The sequence below is a fragment of the Poecilia latipinna genome, unplaced genomic scaffold (assembly GCF_001443285.1).
Source record: "Poecilia latipinna isolate Pla-1442-1.1 unplaced genomic scaffold, P_latipinna-1.0 Scaffold1075, whole genome shotgun sequence".
Lineage (NCBI taxonomy): Eukaryota > Metazoa > Chordata > Actinopteri > Cyprinodontiformes > Poeciliidae > Poecilia > Poecilia latipinna.
In genome coordinates, this window is record NW_015113691.1 from 1 (window position 1) to 18,369 (window position 18,369).

At 38.1% G+C, this 18,369-nt stretch overlaps 3 protein-coding genes across 3 annotated transcripts in view; 2 read left to right on the forward strand and 1 right to left on the reverse strand.

Annotated features, from left to right (window-relative positions):
* Positions 1-129: 129 nt before the first annotated feature.
* Positions 130-2,990, forward strand: LOC106959381 (putative PDZ domain-containing protein PDZK1P1; the record flags this gene model as incomplete). Its single annotated transcript, XM_015051942.1, has 5 exons — positions 130-462; positions 544-740; positions 827-1,051; positions 1,127-1,468; positions 1,910-2,990. Coding segments are annotated over 5 exons (1,151 nt in total), but the record flags the coding sequence as incomplete, so codon positions are not given.
* Positions 2,991-3,238: 248 nt separating this feature from the next.
* On the reverse strand, positions 3,239-8,491 carry LOC106959393 (Golgi pH regulator). Its single transcript, XM_015051955.1, has 14 exons — positions 8,242-8,491; positions 7,799-7,858; positions 7,514-7,617; positions 7,323-7,429; positions 7,134-7,235; positions 6,033-6,153; positions 5,868-5,948; positions 5,667-5,776; positions 5,475-5,563; positions 4,654-4,746; positions 4,432-4,527; positions 3,951-4,040; positions 3,663-3,728; positions 3,239-3,567 (listed from the first exon to the last, which is right to left on the reverse strand). Exons 1-14 carry the CDS (start codon positions 8,281-8,283, stop codon positions 3,361-3,363), a joined length of 1,368 nt encoding a protein of 455 aa, XP_014907441.1. The 5' UTR covers positions 8,284-8,491; the 3' UTR covers positions 3,239-3,360.
* A 939-nt stretch (positions 8,492-9,430) lies between these two features.
* Positions 9,431-18,369, forward strand: part of LOC106959391 (OX-2 membrane glycoprotein) — a 12,896-nt gene continuing 3,957 nt past the window's right edge. Inside the window, exons 1-6 of the mRNA XM_015051949.1 lie at positions 9,431-9,592; positions 10,574-10,654; positions 10,748-11,068; positions 12,277-12,606; positions 16,132-16,416; positions 17,707-17,808. Of these exons, the coding sequence (XP_014907435.1) occupies positions 10,582-10,654; positions 10,748-11,068; positions 12,277-12,606; positions 16,132-16,416; positions 17,707-17,808 (1,111 nt within the window). The 5' untranslated portion in view covers positions 9,431-9,592; positions 10,574-10,581. The remainder of the gene's footprint in view (positions 9,593-10,573; positions 10,655-10,747; positions 11,069-12,276; positions 12,607-16,131; positions 16,417-17,706; positions 17,809-18,369) is intronic.

Genomic DNA, 18,369 nt, shown 5'->3' on the forward strand with positions numbered 1-18,369 from the left:
TGCTTTTACAATGTCACCAAATGGCTTTTTGCATCTGGAACAGAGGCTCTGCTGTTTCTTCAAGCAAATAAGAAATGTTTTTTCATGTGATTTCATCCATGCATCATTCTATTTTGTCTGTTTTACCAGGCGAACCAGGATTGTTCATGACTCAGGTGGACTCGGGCAGAGTAGCCTACAACGCTGGAGTCAGAAACGAAGATCGTCTGCTCGAGGTCAACGGGGAGAACATAGAAAGCTACACGCATGACGAAGTGGTGGAAAAGATCAAACTGGGAGGGAAAAGCGTCATGCTCCTGCTTGTTGACAAGGAAACGGACAGTTTCTATCGCAACAAAAAAAACAAGATAGGATCATGGTTGGCAACAGTAAAGTTTCTCCCACTGCAACCGCGCTTCATCAATTTGACCAAAGGGTCTAATGGATATGGATTCCTGCTCAAAGAGGATCCAGGCCAAGGAGGCAAGGCCAAAAAATAACCCTGTGTGTTTCACTGCAGAGAAGGGGTTGTGGTTTAACGACACGCTCCATGATTTCTTGCAGGACACTTCATAGGGGAAGTAGACAAAGGCAGCCCTGCAGATAAAGCTGGCCTGCGGAAAATGGACAGAGTTGTTGCTGTCAACGGGACGGATGTGGACAAATGCAGCCACAAACAGGTGGTGGACTGGATCAGGCTATGTGACAACACATGCTCCTTCCTTGTGGTGGACAAAGACACGGACCAAATGTACAAGCAGGTGAGCCACCTACTCACCTGTAGTCTTTCTAGTTCTGCTTACAACGTTGACAACATGCTAAGGTAATCATGTTTCATGTCTCACAGGGTAAGGTGTCTCCGATGCTTTTCTGGGAGGAGATGAAAGGTTCTAACTCCCCACCCAGTTACACCGAAGCTTTGAGCTTACCTGCTCCTGCCCAAACATCCATGGCTGGAAGAGATAAAACGGAGGAACTGAGACCCAAACTGTGCAGAATGGAGAAAACCTCTGCCGGTTATGGCTTTCACCTAAACGGCATTGAAGGGGTGCTTGGCCAGTACATCACAGAGGTAAGATCAACAAGAACAAGCACTGTCTGAGGGAGACTACTCCACAAGAACCTGGTTAAAATCACCTCTTTTCAGGTGGTGAAAGGCGGTGCAGCAGACAAGGCTGGAATGGAGAACGACGACGTTGTGATAGAGGTGAACGGTGAGAATGTGGAGCAGAGCACCCATGCTGAGGTGGTGAACATAATCCGCAGAAGTGGCAACACTCTGGAGATGCTGGTGGCCAGACAGGATGTCTACAAACAGCTCAAAGCCACAGGTGTGAAGACCACACCGCTTCTCCTTGGGGAGACCTTCAAGGGGAAAACTCGCACTGCAGAGTCTCCAAAACCAAACAGGGAAGAGGAAAAGCAGCAGCAGCAGGAGGAGGAGGATGAAGCCAGGCCAGAAACTCCACCTCAACAGGAAAGACAGAGGGTGAGTGGTGCTATTTACCATCACCGGTCATATTTCTAACCAGCATGGTGTTAAATGTGACTGTTCTGATCCACTCTGGGATATTTTGTGCAAATTGTCACAGTATCTAATTGTGAACAATTAGAGTATAATTTCAACTATGTCCCTTGACATTCTTAAAGAATATTTTAGAATCTAAATCATGCCACGGTAAATATATACGATTAACAAGAGTGTCGAGATTAAAGTTATACTGCTGATTATTTCACCACATAACATTTTGTTGCTTTTTGTTAAAGTGCTCCGGAAAGTCATTGATGTCATTTGAACTTTTCACATCTTGTCATGTTACAACCACATATTCCATTGTACTTCATCGATTACCTACATGTGGCTTTCATTTTGGTTCAGCTGAAATATGACAAACAAAAATGTTATCGTACTTTCTGTTCCTACTTTTAGACTCCCTCTGTGTCATCATCTTCGTCTGAAGACGGCATCGACGAGAGACTCTGAAACGACGCCCAAAGGAACAAATCCTAGATGTGGCCGAATCTGAAGAGTTTGTTTTTAAAGCTCTCTGAGCTTCACACATTCCGGTGAAACATACGGTAGTAAGAGAGATGACAACAACAACTAAAATAATAATAATAATTACAGCACTCGGACTGAGAAATTGCCCACAAAAGCTGATTCATAGCAGAATAGCTGCTATGAATCAGCATAGCAGCTATTCTGCTATGCTGATTCGCTGCTGCTGGCGACAGTTCGCCAGCAGCAGCAATCACATCCTGTGCAACCAGCTGTGATTCCGTATTTATACGGAACTCCTGCAAGTTCCTCATGGAACTTGCAGGGGAAAAAAACATTTTGTGCCTTTAAGAAAAACTTCAGTGCTCTCCTCATTCACTGAAACCTCAAGGAGGTGATTAACCAAAAGGATAAATGCAACTTTAACTTGCATACATGTACTATATTCATTCTCATAACACAGACAATGGCTGCAAGAAGGTGGCTACTAACCTAAACAAGTCCACATCTACAGTCAAAGCTTAAAATAGATGGAGCTGTGACAAACAAAACTTGAAGAAACCAAATGCTCTTTTACCATTACACCCAGAAAGAAGGACCATAAGTAAAAAAATAAAAATAAAAACTTGCTCCATAAAGATCAGGGTAAGAGAATCAAAGCAAAGCTTTAGATTTGTGATCAAATAAGATAACACTTTAACAAATTTTACACATTTTTACCAATGTAAAATGGTAAAAAGGTGCCAATAAATGTTGAGGGCGCTGTATTGTTTTGATCAAAGCTTGTATTGATATATAGCCCCTTTTGCAAAACCTGAGATAATCGTTGTCAACATAGTTTAAAATCATCTCTGTATGCAGTAAACATGTATTTTCTTTCCTTTATTTAATATTTGACATGAAAGTTCACATTTCTTACATAAAATAAAAAAAATCAACACATTCCATCTGAGTAAAGGCTGACTTTTTGAGTGCCTGCTTTCTTCCCTAATTGAATGACATATCTGAACATTAAAAAATAAAAAATAAAAAATCACAGTTGGGAAAACCTGCAGTGAAACAAGAAATGTGTGTCGTTTCAACCAGTGTGTTAAAACATAAAGATATAAAGAATTAACCAAAAGTGTACAAAATTAACAGCAAGGAAAGAACCCTATTTGTTTCATTTGAATGACTTTCTGTAAATACTCTGCTTTCAGTTTGCAAAGTTCCTTCAGCATGTGCTCCAATAGTCACCCTAAAAAATGTTTGTTTCTTTTGTTGTTGTTTTTTTTTTTTCCTGATTCAGGAGTAAATGCCTCAAAAATGATTTCTGTATCTCTCAGAACTGCAGAATAAAATTCAGCCCACGCATCAGTGAAGGCTAAACACGCCACAGGTGTTCAGATGGCCATGTGTTTTTCTGGTGCCTGCTTGTGGGCGAGGTAAAGGAAGAGGATGCTGGACAGAGCGCTGACCAAGAAGATGACGTCAAACCAGCGGTGGTAGAAGTTGAACTGGAGCTCTCCCAGAACCTCTGTCACGATGGAGCGGTACTCCAGCGGCATGCTCATGCGCATCAGCAGCACAGATGAAACAAAATACATCCCCTTATAGATTCAGATAAAAATAAAAATTAAGAAATGGATTCAAATTTAACTCCAGGCTGCAGGAAGTACTCGACTCTGAAGAAAAACACACTCACCATGATCTGAGCGAGGACAAGCACGATGACATTGGAAGATTTGCTGCTTGATATTGCGTAGAAGAACTAAAATAAAATGAAGGTGACAATATTCAGAAGATGGAAGCTGAAAACGATAACTTTTCAAGAAAGAAAATGTGCATGTGTGTTAAATATTTGAGTTGAAAAATATTTGGCCTTCGGCATAACTGTATAATCTTTGCCACATGTTAAAACGTGACAGACTGCAGGTTAGAGGTTTTAATCTGAATTTAAGTGTGCACACTTTAACTAATGGGCCATCATTACCTTTGTGAGTGTGATAAGCAAACCTCGTATGGAAGTGACAATTATTATTCCAACCAGGATGAAGGAAATATGCTGGGACCAAAATTTCACCTGGAACACAGAAAAGAGGAGAAAACGTAAAAAGAAAGCCAAAACCTTTGGCGTTTTAGATTCCTCCCTCAGAACCTGAACCTCTTGGACTCAACAACTGCTGTTATGTGAACACACATGAACAACACATGGTTAACTGCAGAGACAACAAGGCAGAAAATTATCTTTACAAGAGGTCATTCCAGGTGATCCTGGGGGATTAGTTGGAGACATAAACAAATTTCTGAAAAGTAAATCATTAAATGTATTTGTAAGCTTAAATTCGGAGTTGATGTCAAGATTAAAGAAGCAGAGGTTGCAGAGAGGGATAGGATAAATTCATGCAGTGATCATTGAAAGTAATAGAAAAGCTCTCAGAAGTAATGAATTCATACACAAGTGTGTTTCTTACATCAAACTGGATGCCCAAGTAGTTCACTGTGATTTCGATACCCCTGGTCACCGGATCCGTCTTTCCAACTCGATCAAACACTATGTTTATCGTTGCCTGTAAATGGAAGAAAGGTTTAAAAGTGAAATCAGTGACAACACGCCTTTTAAAGTAAATATATAGCCAGCAGGAAGTGACGTGAATGTTTATGTGAGATGTAAAACACGAATGCGGTGTTCCTACCATGAAGATTTTCCAAACACAATAGATGGAAAAGAAGTAACCAAGAAAGTTGAAGTATTTCCCTTGGAAGGTCTTTGAGTACTCAATTCGCTCCTAAAGAAAAAAAAACAACACAAAACAAGACAAATCATCCATCGCATAATTACAAAAGGTAAACTAGTTATAAATAAACATACTAGAAAATAAGCTGATGCTCATGCATGTTAAATGTTTACTCCAGGTGAGAAAATTCTGCTGGTTTCCATCAAAGATAATCATAGGTTTATGTGGTAATTAACATTAAAATTTATAAATTTTTTGTGGCAACAGCTGTAAAATTAATCACACCACCTTCAAAACGTGTTAATTACAGCAGCGTTGTGCGTGAAAACATTCAAAACGTTGACGACAAGAGAAACTTGAGCTGAGCATAAAACGGTGCTACATTTGGTGAGGGCCTGGTGACTGCTGTGTGTGTAGCCACAGTTAACGGTGTATTTGAACCCGTGTAAACAAATATGATACTAAAGAGGTAAACCAGCCCTTAAGTGCTTTAAAAGTTGGTTGGCCTCAGTTAAAAGCACAGTCATTGCAGGCACTTTTGCCATTAATATACCTAATTCATTTTCCGTTGGAGAATAAGGGCAGCTGTACTGATGATTGAGCTAAATATAGAAAATACAGTGGTGCATTCGCCCTTTCCTGATTTCAAACAGGGTAAAATTATATAAAAGCAGGACATCATGAATTACTTAGGCAGGATAATCTGCATGTTCAGCAAATGCTAGTCTCCTACCCAATCAACATACTAGGTCCAAATTCTCGGACACACACTTGTTTACCTTGGTGGCTTGCAGATCCACCGTCTCCAGGAAGAGTTGTCGACTCAGCTCCTCCAGAGCATCAACTTCCTGCTGGATCAAAGACAAATCTACAGCGAGGAAAGTCAGGGATCACAGCAGCTAAGATTTTTTTCAGGATAGTTAGCAGGAATCTAAAATATAGAGATGCTTGCATCCAAGCATGAAGGATACTTTCACTGCCTGTTTGTGTAGAGGTGACACTCTTGATCATGCCCCAGAAACCAGTCTGTTTGTTTTGGTCCTCCCCTCGTTGGTACATCTGCCTCCTCGTCATGGCGATTCTTGAGAGACAAAATAAAGCGTTATTTTACTTTTTGCAGAAAGAAAAAATGGTTTGAAGATCAAGAGGGGGTGTAAAATCATTATTCTCACCGTTTCTTTTTGCTGACAATCATATCCATGGTTTGGAGTAACCGCCTCTCCAGAGCAAGAATGTCACTATCTGTTACATTTCTGCGAAAACAACAAAAGCTAACTGTGAAGACACACTGCCACCTTCTGCTTGAACACTGCAAAGAAACAGCCGACGGGCCGAACCTGAGGAAATAGGACATGTATGTGTATGGACAGTTGACGGCACCAAACCCTGAGAGGAGAGCCATAAGGGTGACTCCGATCACACCGACACGACTGATGAGCTGCTCAATGGACAGAATCCCTGCACAAAATCAATCAGAAAGAGACACTAAAGACACTAAAGAAAGAGACACAGAAAGAGACACTAAACAACAAACAGCTCATAAACTTCACAGATGAATGATGGTGCAGAACCTTGCAAATGGCCTCTTTCACATTTTGCCACATTACAATTGCAAACCTCAGTGTATTATAATGAGATTTTATGTGATAGACCAACACAAGTATCACATAGCTGTGAAATGGGAGGAAAACAATCCTCGGTTTTAAAATGGTATTTTTTTTTTTTTTTTTTTTTTTCCCCAAAACAGATATTTAAAATGTGAAGTGCAATCTGTGGATTGTAGAAAGATCTCTCCCTGCATGACAGATACAAGTCTTTTGTGGTACTTCTGACAGTTGTGACTGAAATTTTTCCCCAAATTCATTTTTGAAAATCCTCTACTGGCATTCGGACTGGATGAAGTGTTTATGAACATAATTTTTCAGGTGTTCAAATGTTTTAATTTAAACTATTCTGTTTCTTTGGCTGTATGTATAGAGTAGCTGTCCTGTTGCAAGATGAACCTGCACAATGAATCTAGGCAAAACATTTAAATGTAGGTCAAATAAGAGCAGTATACTTTCTGTTCCCTACATTACTTGAGGCAAACTCCAGGCCATTCATCGGCTTTCTTCTGGACTCTCTGTTATAAAGATGCTGTTTGTTCAGAAATGTTCTCTACCAAACCTCCAATGCCTTCATATTTACTATTTAGCTGGGCTCTAAATGCGATTGAGTTAAATATAACACCAGATTTCAATTATTATTATTTCAGAAAAAAATAAAAGCAGTTTCCTTTCCCTTCCATATCTCATGTATGCACTTCTTTGTTTGTTTATGACATAAACTCCACTGAATTTCCTTAGAAAATGTGAAAAATCCTTAAAGGATGTGAATACATTGGCATGACACTAACACGGCATGAAATGCAACATTTTGATGAAGCCTCGTTTACTCACCATGTTTTGGACTCAAGATTGGGAATGGGTCTCCTAACTTCCAGAAGAAATACATGAAGGTAAACCAAACCATACAGGCAAAAAGGAGTTTTTGCCTCTGCACTGATAAGACAACAAGCAAACAGTTCACTATTAGAACAGCACCTTCAAATGTTAAAAGTTTTGTTTGTTTGTTTTTCTTGAACTTACACAATCGTATGTTGCTGACAACAAAGTAACCGATATAAAAAGGCACCACAAAGATTAGAACCAGCAGAATCACATACAGATTCAACTTCCAGTGGAAATACCTGGAACTGGGACAAAATGTGATGATGAACAAATTGTATCTGTTTTAACCAAGAGATCAGGCCTTTTCCCTAAAAGTAAATATCACTTACGTGCTGCTTAAGGCCCCAAGAATCTCAAAAATGATAAGCTCGAACATTGTACAGGAAAACGCAAAGGTGACAGAAAAAACCACCTGGACAACATACTGTCGCACCTGAAAACAAAAACACAGTTTGACTGTAAAACATTTACAAGTCTGCTAAAGAAGAGAAACCTCTAATATCTGTATCTGTTGTGTTTCTTTTTATTAGAATCAATATGTTATGTCTTAAACAAAAACCAGTTGGATTTTAGAGACATAAATTACTAATGCTGCAAATGGAATAACACCTTACCTCATAATCTTTGAACAGTTGCCGCATAAAGAACAACCAACCAAACCCAAAAAACAGCACCTGGACGAAATATGCAAAAAAAAAAAAAAAAAAGTTGATGGTAAGTACAAAGACACTCAGTAACTTCATATATGAAGTAGTTTGAAAAACCTTATGAAAATCAGGTTCAAACCCAATCTAGATTAATTCTTCTACTTCACATTAATTCAATACAGTCTAATTTCTTAATGATTATCATATAACAAGTTGATAAACAACAACATCATAAAATGCTAATTGAGCTGGTAAAAACACTGCATTATCAAACTTTACTTATGAGAAACCATATAGTTAATGTGGATAATACCGATCATATTTCATCTTGAAATATCTTAGAAGAACTGGACCCATGTCCTAAAAATCTAAGTTAACTACAGAAAAGTATACTTCTTCCAACCGATTACCTGAGAGGTGAACATGATGACTGAGTCCACCAGAAACGACATGATGATTATGATGTGAGTTAAACAACCTCAAACACTTCGAAAAACCCCAGTGCTGCAAAGTGCAGGCCAAGATTAGTTCATTTTAACCCCAAGGACAAAAACACAGTCTTTCTTAAAAGTGAACCGTGTGTTATGTATCTAACATTTTGACACTTGTTTAGCTGTCAAGCTACAACAGCAAGTCGTCACCAACATACTTCCGTCGCAGGGATACTACGTCATTCGCCATTCAAAGTAAGGAAAACAAATAAAAAGGTTCAAAAACTTAAGTCAAGATAACAAAGCATAAAATAATAAAACAGACTATTATAATCACTTATTATCATTTGTAATTTTAAAACAGCACGGTCATAGACATAGACCGTTCGTTAATATCGCCGCCATATTGTGAGTGTAATTGTTTCCCGGATATATTTAACTATGCATAGGTTTTAAATTAATCATTTATTTTATACGTTTTATTTTTATGCTTAGTTTAGAACTATTTTACGCGCATCCGTTTAATATTTGTTGTTCTCTTATTTTGATTTTCAGAATTATTATTATTATTTATTTTTTTTTATTTTTTTTTTGCGGTTAATATCAACATATTCAGTACTGGCACGAACATGTATATGAAACTAACATTACAATTAATACAAACAGTGTTTCTTATGAGAGGCCCCTCATATTTTCTTCAGTCGTAAAAACGTAGTTTATAATAGTTGATTTTCAAAACGTTGCCACTCACAATATGGCAGAAGCGCCGTCAGCAACAGCAAATGTTTTTATTCATTTATTGTTTTAACCTTTTCTCTCCAAAGTGAAATAAATAAATAAATAAATAAATAAATTTTCTTTGTTTATTGTGTATTTTTAAATTCTAACACAAATCTCAAAAATAAAATAAGCTGCTTAGGATTGACTATTTTGATCATTTTATATATCTCTATTTTCTATTGTCTTATCAGCTATGCGTATATGTATATTTTAAAATAAAAATATAAGTAGATAAATAAATGAACAAATAAATATATTATTTTTCGAGATCTTATATTTGCGCGTAATGTATGTACCGTGACACCAGAGGGCGCCGTGGAACCAAAACTTTCATTCCTCATCGCGGACTACATTTAATTTGGGTAGTGCGCCTTTAGTGTCCAGTGCTGCCTGCGGTTAGAGTATCAGTCCGAGGGGAGCGCAGCAGCGAAACACTTGGAGGAACAGAAACTATCGCATGCCGATGCTGGATTATAAGGATGCAGGAGATGATGCAGAGGTAGACCGTCTTAAGCTGTTGGCTTTTCACATTTGTAACAAGAGGCATAAGGTGAGTCTCTGTTAACTGATACAACTTGTAGAAGAAATGTTATTGTGAACTCTGATTTGTTCTCTTGATTAATAAAGAACTAAAAGTTTTTAGTTTAACAGTTTTTAGTTTAGTGTATCTTATATTTCAAAATGGGATTAAAATGTTGGCAGTTGAGAAAAATATGCTGAACTTATAAATGCACTTTATGCTTCAAGGTTCTATAATGAACTAAAGTGCAAATAATTGTTATATGCTGGCTCGGTGTACAATATTTTACATGGAACACTGGCATACGGAGTTAAAGCAGATGCAATCATAAAGAATGTGGAGTAGAAACAGAACAGCTTCATAGTTGAAGATACAAAAAATATATAAAATAATAACAGATAGCTGGATTTTGATCATTTTGACTCACTGAGCTGAATATTGTTTGCTGGCAAATTAAAGCATCCAGAAGCTTGACTAAAAACTGTGTGGACAAACCAAATGCCTTCTGGAAAGGTGGGGTTTATTGGCAAAGAGGACAACGATTGAACCCTTTGGTCAGAATAATAAAGAATAATGTTTTGTCATGAAATGGGAAGGTGAGACTTTAATAATGCCGTATTAACTGTAAAACATGGTCTTCATAGCTTCATACTGTAGGGCGTTTTTCCTGGTGCATGGTAAGAGGTTGATGGAAACTACTGCCTAGAAAATATGTAACTTCACTTCAAATAAAATCAACAGCAAGATGGATTCAACTTGGACATTAGTAGCTGTTTCAAAACATCAGTGATTCCAAATACACATAAAAAACTGGTTTTGGAAAGGATTATGATCTGTATTTTCCACTTAAAAGTCCTGATGGTAATCCTGTGAAACATTCAATCTGGATCCAGAGACCAACTAGTTCACATGTGTTCTAGCATTGTCAAGAAACGCAGTCAAAAATTGATTTATGATTATAAAAAAAAATCTATTCAGGTCATGATGAGAGGTCTTTCTATTTTTCCTCAGTGAGAACGATGATGATCCCTGTCACATGTAGAATAGGTCTGCAGGTGTCTTTTCTCCTCCTCTTAATTGGACAAACACATGGTGAGTAGGGGCATGCAAAGTCAAACCAATAAAATACTAAAAAACATTAAAAAAAACTACTCCCGCTCTCCATTTGCAAAATATTGATTTCAGGTAGAGTGACGGCGCCGGCACGTTTGAAGGCACCAGTGGACAAACCCTTTACACTTACCTGCACGCTGTCAAAGGACCGTGGTGAAACTTTGAGGGAGGTCCGTTGGCTGGATGACAAGAATCAGACCCTGCTGAGCTACCAGCCAGGTAACAGAGACAGCGTGAGTGGACAGCAGCATGTGGAGCTCGCCACCTCACCAAAGGACTCCTCAGCGATCACCATTCGCAGGGTGGGCTTCCGTGATGAAGGCTGCTACACCTGCATCTTTGAGCTCAGTCCTTCAGGTTCAAAGCAAGGACAGACGTGTCTCACTGTTGACGGTAAAGGAAATATTTATAATTATTTTGAGTCTGATAAGGTTGGGAACACAAGTACTTTGCATTTAGGATAAAATATATTTATTAAAGATGAGATAGACACTAGTATAGCTCAGAAGCTAGGAGGAGATTATAATCTAGGGGAAAGGTAGAAGAGAATGGACAGAATAAGTTGTTTGACTCAATGGAGGAGCAATAATTAATGCAGCTTTAATAATCATAGAACCTGATTTGTGGATGCATAAGGGAAAGATTCATTAAGATATTTCACATACGAGTAGCTTATATTGAAGCTACTCAATATAAATTTTGGTAACAATTTACTAATAGTTACCACAATCTGACTATATTTTTAGCATGAAGGAGAAGTATTGCATGATTTTGCATCAGTACTGTGAACACAGCTGAAAGCAGATAAAAATGCATCAGAAAGATCCAATGACTGAACCCTGTGTAACTCCATAATAAATGATCCCTTCCATCTCATTTATTATTTACTGGTACTAAGCAATCGTGATATTTATGTTACATAGATGACATTGTGCAGAAGGAAGAGTCATGAACTGGGTGTGTAAAACCTCCACTCGAAACCTGAATGAGTTACAGTCCCAGTGATAGTAAGAAGAGATAAGCTGACAAACGGACATTTTTTTTTAAAACTGTAAGCTCTCGCGTTGTGAAGCAAGTTGTCCTCTGTTTGGCACAGACAACATTCACATCTGTTAGAGCGATAGATTTGTTAGGAAAGTCTTTTACGAAAGAGTAGCCAATATGAACGAGGGATAAGTTGGCTGAAGACAGAGCTCTCACAAGAGTGTCAAAAAAAACGGTGGTCTGCATTCAGTCTTCATAGTCGCTGTCCCTGTTAATATTCCATCGCTTGATTGATTTTGGATGCTTTCCCTTTTGCACTCAAGGCTTAAAACTGAAAACATGCGAACACACGTGTTCCCAACCGCTGTTAACCTCTGACCAGAAACTGATGAGCGTGCTGAGTCCGGGCCAGTCATGTTAATAAAGAGCTGTGCAGCAGTGGGAGAAGGGGAGCTTAAGCTCCTAAGCAGAAACAGCTGGGCCAGATTCCACTGAGTGGTTTCTGTTTGGGTACCTCATATTCCCAATATTAACATTCTCCTTTACGCGCCCCTCGTCTCCCAGCTATGTTTATTGTCTTTTCTGCCCTCAGCTGATCCTTTGTGTTTCATTCGCAGCCGAAGTCACATCAGAGAGAAACAAAACAGCAGTGAGCGGCAAGAAGGCGTCCCTGTCATGCTCCTTTGGTTTGCCCGAGAAGGTGCAGCAGATACTGTGGAAACACACACCTGCTCAAGGTGAATCGACAGAGGTGGCCTCTTTCGCGAAGCGGAGCGACCCCATGATCGAGCCAGCTTATCAGGGGAGAGTCTGGCTCTCTGCTTCTCTGTCAGACAGTCAGCTTACGATCCAGCCTGTCGCCATCCAGGATGAGGGCTGCTACACCTGCTTCTATGAGACGCACAGCGAGGGGACAAAGAGCTCTGTGGTCTGTCTCTCTACCTACGGTAAATGTCTGCTTTTCAAGTTCGCTTTTACCCGTCGACATAAACGCTTCAACAATGCAACATTAGGTCAAAACGTTTGTTTCCCCGTCTTTTATCAAGTTCCAGGAATTGAAAAAATAATTTTCGCAATAAAGATGTAGCAAATATTTCCATCAAAATGTCTTCTTGAGCACATTTGGGATTTGTCCTAAAAATTAAAAACTGAGTTACGCTGGTTGCTAAGATAGACTGTGTGTGTTATTATTATTTTTTTTTTGGTTTCTTTTTATGCCAAAGTCACTTACATTTGAATAGGCATTGTTTTAAGTTAAGTAGAAAAATGTGAAACTTAGGAAATGTGACAAAAGGGAATTCAATACATGACCTATTTCTTTCTAAATCGAGTCATTTTAGTCAAATTATTTATTGCAGTTACATTGCTGATACTTAGTAAAGCAGGGCTTCTTTACTTTGGCACAGTTTCTGATACAACAATTTGCAAAACATGCATATTTCTTCATTCATCTAGTGCAATCTCCTTCAGTCTCAGTCACATTTACCTTTCACACAATAACTGAAACACATAATCTTAAGATTTCCCTGAGTTGCTCCAGTGGAGATGATGCTCTCTGTGATGAATCTCTCAATCTGTTGAATTCCTCCTCAATACTGAAAAGCACAAAAGGAGGAGGGTTTCTTTCTCTTTCTACTTATCACAGTTTAAGGCTTTAGAAAGATAAAGTCTTAAACTGAATTTGCCTCCAAATTCAGGCACATTCAGTGGGCAACATTACATCGATCACGTTTTGTAGCTAAGGTGAAATTTTAAGAAAAAATTTACAGTTTGGTGGTGTTACAAAGTACCTTTTTGGCACTGGGAACGTCTTTTTTTTTCATAAAATTACCCAGCTAACTCACACATATGTTGGATAATTTATATTTTCAGTGGCTGGTGCTAAATCCACTTATCCCAACATAGTTTTTTTTTTTTTTTTTTTTTTCATCATTTCTGCTTTATTTTATTGTTATTTAAAACAAAATTTTCAAGTGGAGCGGTTTTCACTGAACCCGAGAAGCAAGGACCGACTGCCAGTTTTAGATTTTGGGGTTTCGGATATTAATGTTAAGATTATCTTCCTTCTCAATGCAAGATGCTTTAATGATGCAGCAGCGACACCAGAGTTCTCTAGACCTGCTTCCACACAAACACTGAACAATAATGTCAACGTGCAGAATGGAGCATTCGAAAGAATGATGGAGGCAGGGAGTGACGTCCTGATGCATGACTGTGTCAGTGTTCGCCGCACAGTGATTCCCTCTGTGCTTTGTCTGCCTCTCCTTTGTGCTCTTTTGGATTTCAACTTTTCTCCCGTTCCCTTTATCTTCCATTAGTTTCAAGGAACAGATGTGCTTTTGTTTGAAACTGAAATGTACAGTACAGTATTTTATTTTTTTATTTTTTTTTTACTTATGACTATGCATGATTAACATTTTTTTTTTTTTTTCATTCCTGCCGCCTGTTTGTGCCAATATTCTTCTTGGATTCTCTCCACATTGGGTGACATAATGACCTCTGCTGTTTTTTCCCCCCCTGACTTTCAAACAATCTGTGAACAGCGATGACCAACACAAACACAAACCTAGCATTAATCATCCTGCGGTGACAGCATGAACCTGAAACCTGGAAATTACAAGCAGATCCAGAAATACTAACACAAACGCATTGGGTTTTATGGTGAATATTTGGACACAGAGTACAAATATTTCAGCCTGTAAAAAACAGTCAAAAGTTTTAGTTTTAACTTTGAACACTAGAGTTAGTGGGAGATATAATTTTAAATCTTCCATTCACAATGTATGTGCATCTGCTGAACTACTTCTCAGTCCAACATTCATAAAAAATGGTACTAAACAGCAAAAAATAATAAATTGTTGTGATGATGTGCCACACCGTTGAAAAGAGATGGAGCTTTTTAAAGAGACATGGGCCCAATTTGAAGTCGTCAAATTGCAAATCCAAATGTCTTTTAAGTCATGTTTGATATATACAGCATTTTTACAACAACTGAAAATAATTTAATTGCATTACGTGTGTGGAAAATACAAAATACAGCCCTTTTTATCCTTCCACCTATTGCAGCTGAAATTACTTCTTTGATTTCTGGGCGCTGCTCTTTGGAAAATTCTCTGGTTGGAAGATGAATCGCCACCCGAGCCTGATGTCCAAGTTTCACAATATGCATGGTGTAAGCCAAGTAATAGGCAGGGCTTGAGTTTCTCTAGACAGAATGTTTGAAGTTCAGGCCCAAATATCTTTAGGCCTGAACAGAAGAAGAACACAGTTCTGTTCTTCTTCTGGTCTGAGAATCTCTGAAATGTGTTTCTGTGACGTTCAAGCGAGCTACCACAGCCATTTGTCCACTCTACCATAAAGGTCTTTGGAGTACATGAGCAGTGGTTGAGAGTCTGGAAGCAAAAAACCAAACCTCTGGCTAAGAGATTATTGGGTTTTTGGTCTCCTCTGTACTCCGAAATGCACTGGCATCAGTGAGTCCTTATATAACGTGCGATTCATTCCAGCCCTTGTTCAGTCATAGAAACATATTTTACGAGAACAAAATGAACCTGAGCTTAATTCTGAGTAACAAGGGAAAGCTTTTTTAATAGTCATGCATATGACATTTTACTTGTTGATTATAATTTTTTTAGAAACTTTTTATTCATTCTCATTGTAGGGTAGCCGGTGTTGAATTTTGCGTGGAAAGAAAAGTAATCAATTTTGGCTAAAACGTAAAATGTTCAAAAAGTGCCGTGAGTTTTTATCAGACACACTATATGTGAGCATGTTTAAATAAACTATCACGTTTCAACAATATACCATAATACGACATCCGTTATTGTGTGTTAGCATTAGGTTATGTATTTCTTTCAAGTTGAAAGAATACTCTTTAAATTGTATGCTGAAAAATGTATATATGGTGTAACATTATTTAATAACAACCCGCTATGAACATAATAGCCTTCCCGTAATAATCCACATGACGTTTTCATGGCTTGGTTTTTGATCTGAATTTTCGTTCCTGTTGTTCCAAACCACCCTCACAATCCGATGTTATCCAGACCAAAGGTGGGAGAAGTTCCTCAGTCAGAATACTGAAAGGAATCTATAACCATGAGAGCCAAATAACTGTGGCTGAACGCGTTCTTTGCCAAGAAAAATGCTCCCCATTCCAGTGCCTCGCATTCCTCACCCAGCCTCGAGAACAAGGAATTGAAAACAGTCTAAGATTTAGTGATGGATTTTAAGAAAACAAGAAGAGGAACTTTTATCCCAGGTGTCATGCCCATGATATATAATCACAAACTATTCGAAGACATGAGTATAGGCAGTTAATATGGCAAAACGATACATTTAGGGACTTAAAACAACTTGCTGTCTGTTGTTATTTTGTCCTAGTATAATAGAACATTTCTTAAATTTGAGGACAGGCTTCGTAGCCTTTTCTTTCATTTCTCTCTTGGTTTTCATTGTATTTTTTTTTTCAGTTCTTCCAAAACCTCAGGTGAGCTACAAGACCACGTCTCCAGGCGTGATCGAAGCCAACTGCACGTCTGTATCTCGGCCTCCTGCAGAGATTGTGTGGAATGTGGAGACGGACAACCGCACCATTGGCCCCCCTGTGACAGTGCATCTGCGTCAGGATGACGGGACCACGCTAGTCATCAGCACGCTGACCGTCCAATCAGGGCTGCTGAAAGACGTGTCTGTCAAATGCTTGGTGCATCACAAGGGGCTCGAGTCACCCATCGCTGTATCCATGAACACTAAGAGTAAGTTATCAGCAAACATCTGCATCTTTGTTGGTGTTATGTCCTTTCTGCAGGTAATATGTTAACAAGTATCACCTTTTTAATGCAGTTTTGTTGATTTAAGTAAATGGATACATATGATTGCAGCAGAAAACTGCTGCGACATTACTTGGCTGCCTTTCTTTCTGCTTTATCGGCCACAAAAACGATCTGAAATAATAATCCATTAAATTTGAAATGTTTTAGTTTAGATCTTCCCACTAAGAACTGCTGAACTGGTTGCTTCTTTAAAAAAAAAACATGTCAGTAGAAGTACTTTTAAATTTGACAGTATCCAAACAAATTAATATCCGACAATGACATAGAAAGATTAATTTCATTTTTTTGTGTCATTTATCAAAAGAGAAGCATCGTTTATGACATATTTACTCATAAACATAAATCAAACTTTGAATGTTTTTTTTAGCAGATCAAATTTGCATCACTGTTGTGATATGTTAAATTATCTATCAAGCATAAAATAACCCAAAAGGTTAAATCATTTTATATTTCACCTACTCTTTTTTTTTTATTTTATTTTCTAGTTTGAACAGATCCTAACTATTTTATACCAAGTGAACTGAAAGCAACAATAAATAAGAGAATAGCTGTGATAAAAAAGCAACACTGACATATAAATAAGAAAACTTAACAAAACACTTAGAATTTAGACTTTATTCCCAGTAGAAATAAACAACTTGTCTCTTGAACAGCACTTAGAAATGCTTCTCTGGAACGATGTGGTTTCCTAGTATCCTGGAGGGGTAGGAAAAACGTTTTAGTTGAATTTATTCGACTGCTGTCCTTTGCCGTGAAATAGCCTTAAGTGAACCAAACTGAGAAATATACTTTCAAAAAAGGAAGACTGTGTAGCGGACACATGGAGATTTAGATGTATCAGCCATGCTATTTCTGCAGGTGCTTTGCCAATCTAAACTTCAAATTATTTACAGCTTCAAGTTGAGTGTGATATAAGACTCTAAACCGGTATTCATATTTAGCTCATGCATCACTGCTTTGGCTTTTGCCAGCCTTAAATCTACCTCAATTCACAGGGTCAAGAGTGCAAAAGGAGAGCAGTTGGACGGTTAACACTATAAATTTAACCTGCAATTGAATTACTGATGACCTGAAACGGAGCAGCAGGGTTCAGATTAGTGCAAAACAGACTGCGCACATTTCAGCACGTCAATTACATTAAAGAATTACATGTTTTACAGTTCATGGCAAGTAATGAATCTCCTGATCAGGCCTGTCTTTTCTCCTTTTCAGTTGGCACGGCTCTCACCATCCTGATCTCGGTCACCACGGTCGCAGCTCTGCTGGTGATGTCCTTGTGCTTCTGCCTTTGGAAGTGTTTTTTGCGTAAAGAAGGTGAGGGCATGTTTGTGCAGGTTTTCTAATGCATGAAGGGCGTCTCCTAATAAAAGAAATACCCTTCGAAGCTAATTGATGTACTTACATTGTGGAGCAAGCTGCCTTAAATCTGATTTTATAAGTTAAAGATCAATAATATTTCAGGAGTTTTCAGGGGAGGAACAGAAAGGTAATAAATTCCCCTAATGCTTCCAACAGACTTGCTCTGCAAATATTCTTTCTAGCATGAGGTTTTATTTTAAAATAAACAGAATATAATATCTGGGCTTATTCTAGTGTGTTGTTTGGCAAACAACCCCAGAAACAATAAAACAGCAGATTCCTGTTCAGATTCACTTCGGTAACTGTACATATGTTGTTACTGGCCAGAAAAGCAAGTTTCAGTGAGCAGTAGGTGTGTCCAGTCATGTTCACTTTAAAATAACCTAATGTGTTGACATTGGGTGACTTTTCATTACGATGAGCTAATATGCTGTAATATATATATATATATATATATATATATATATATATATATATATATATATATATATATATATATATATATATATATATATA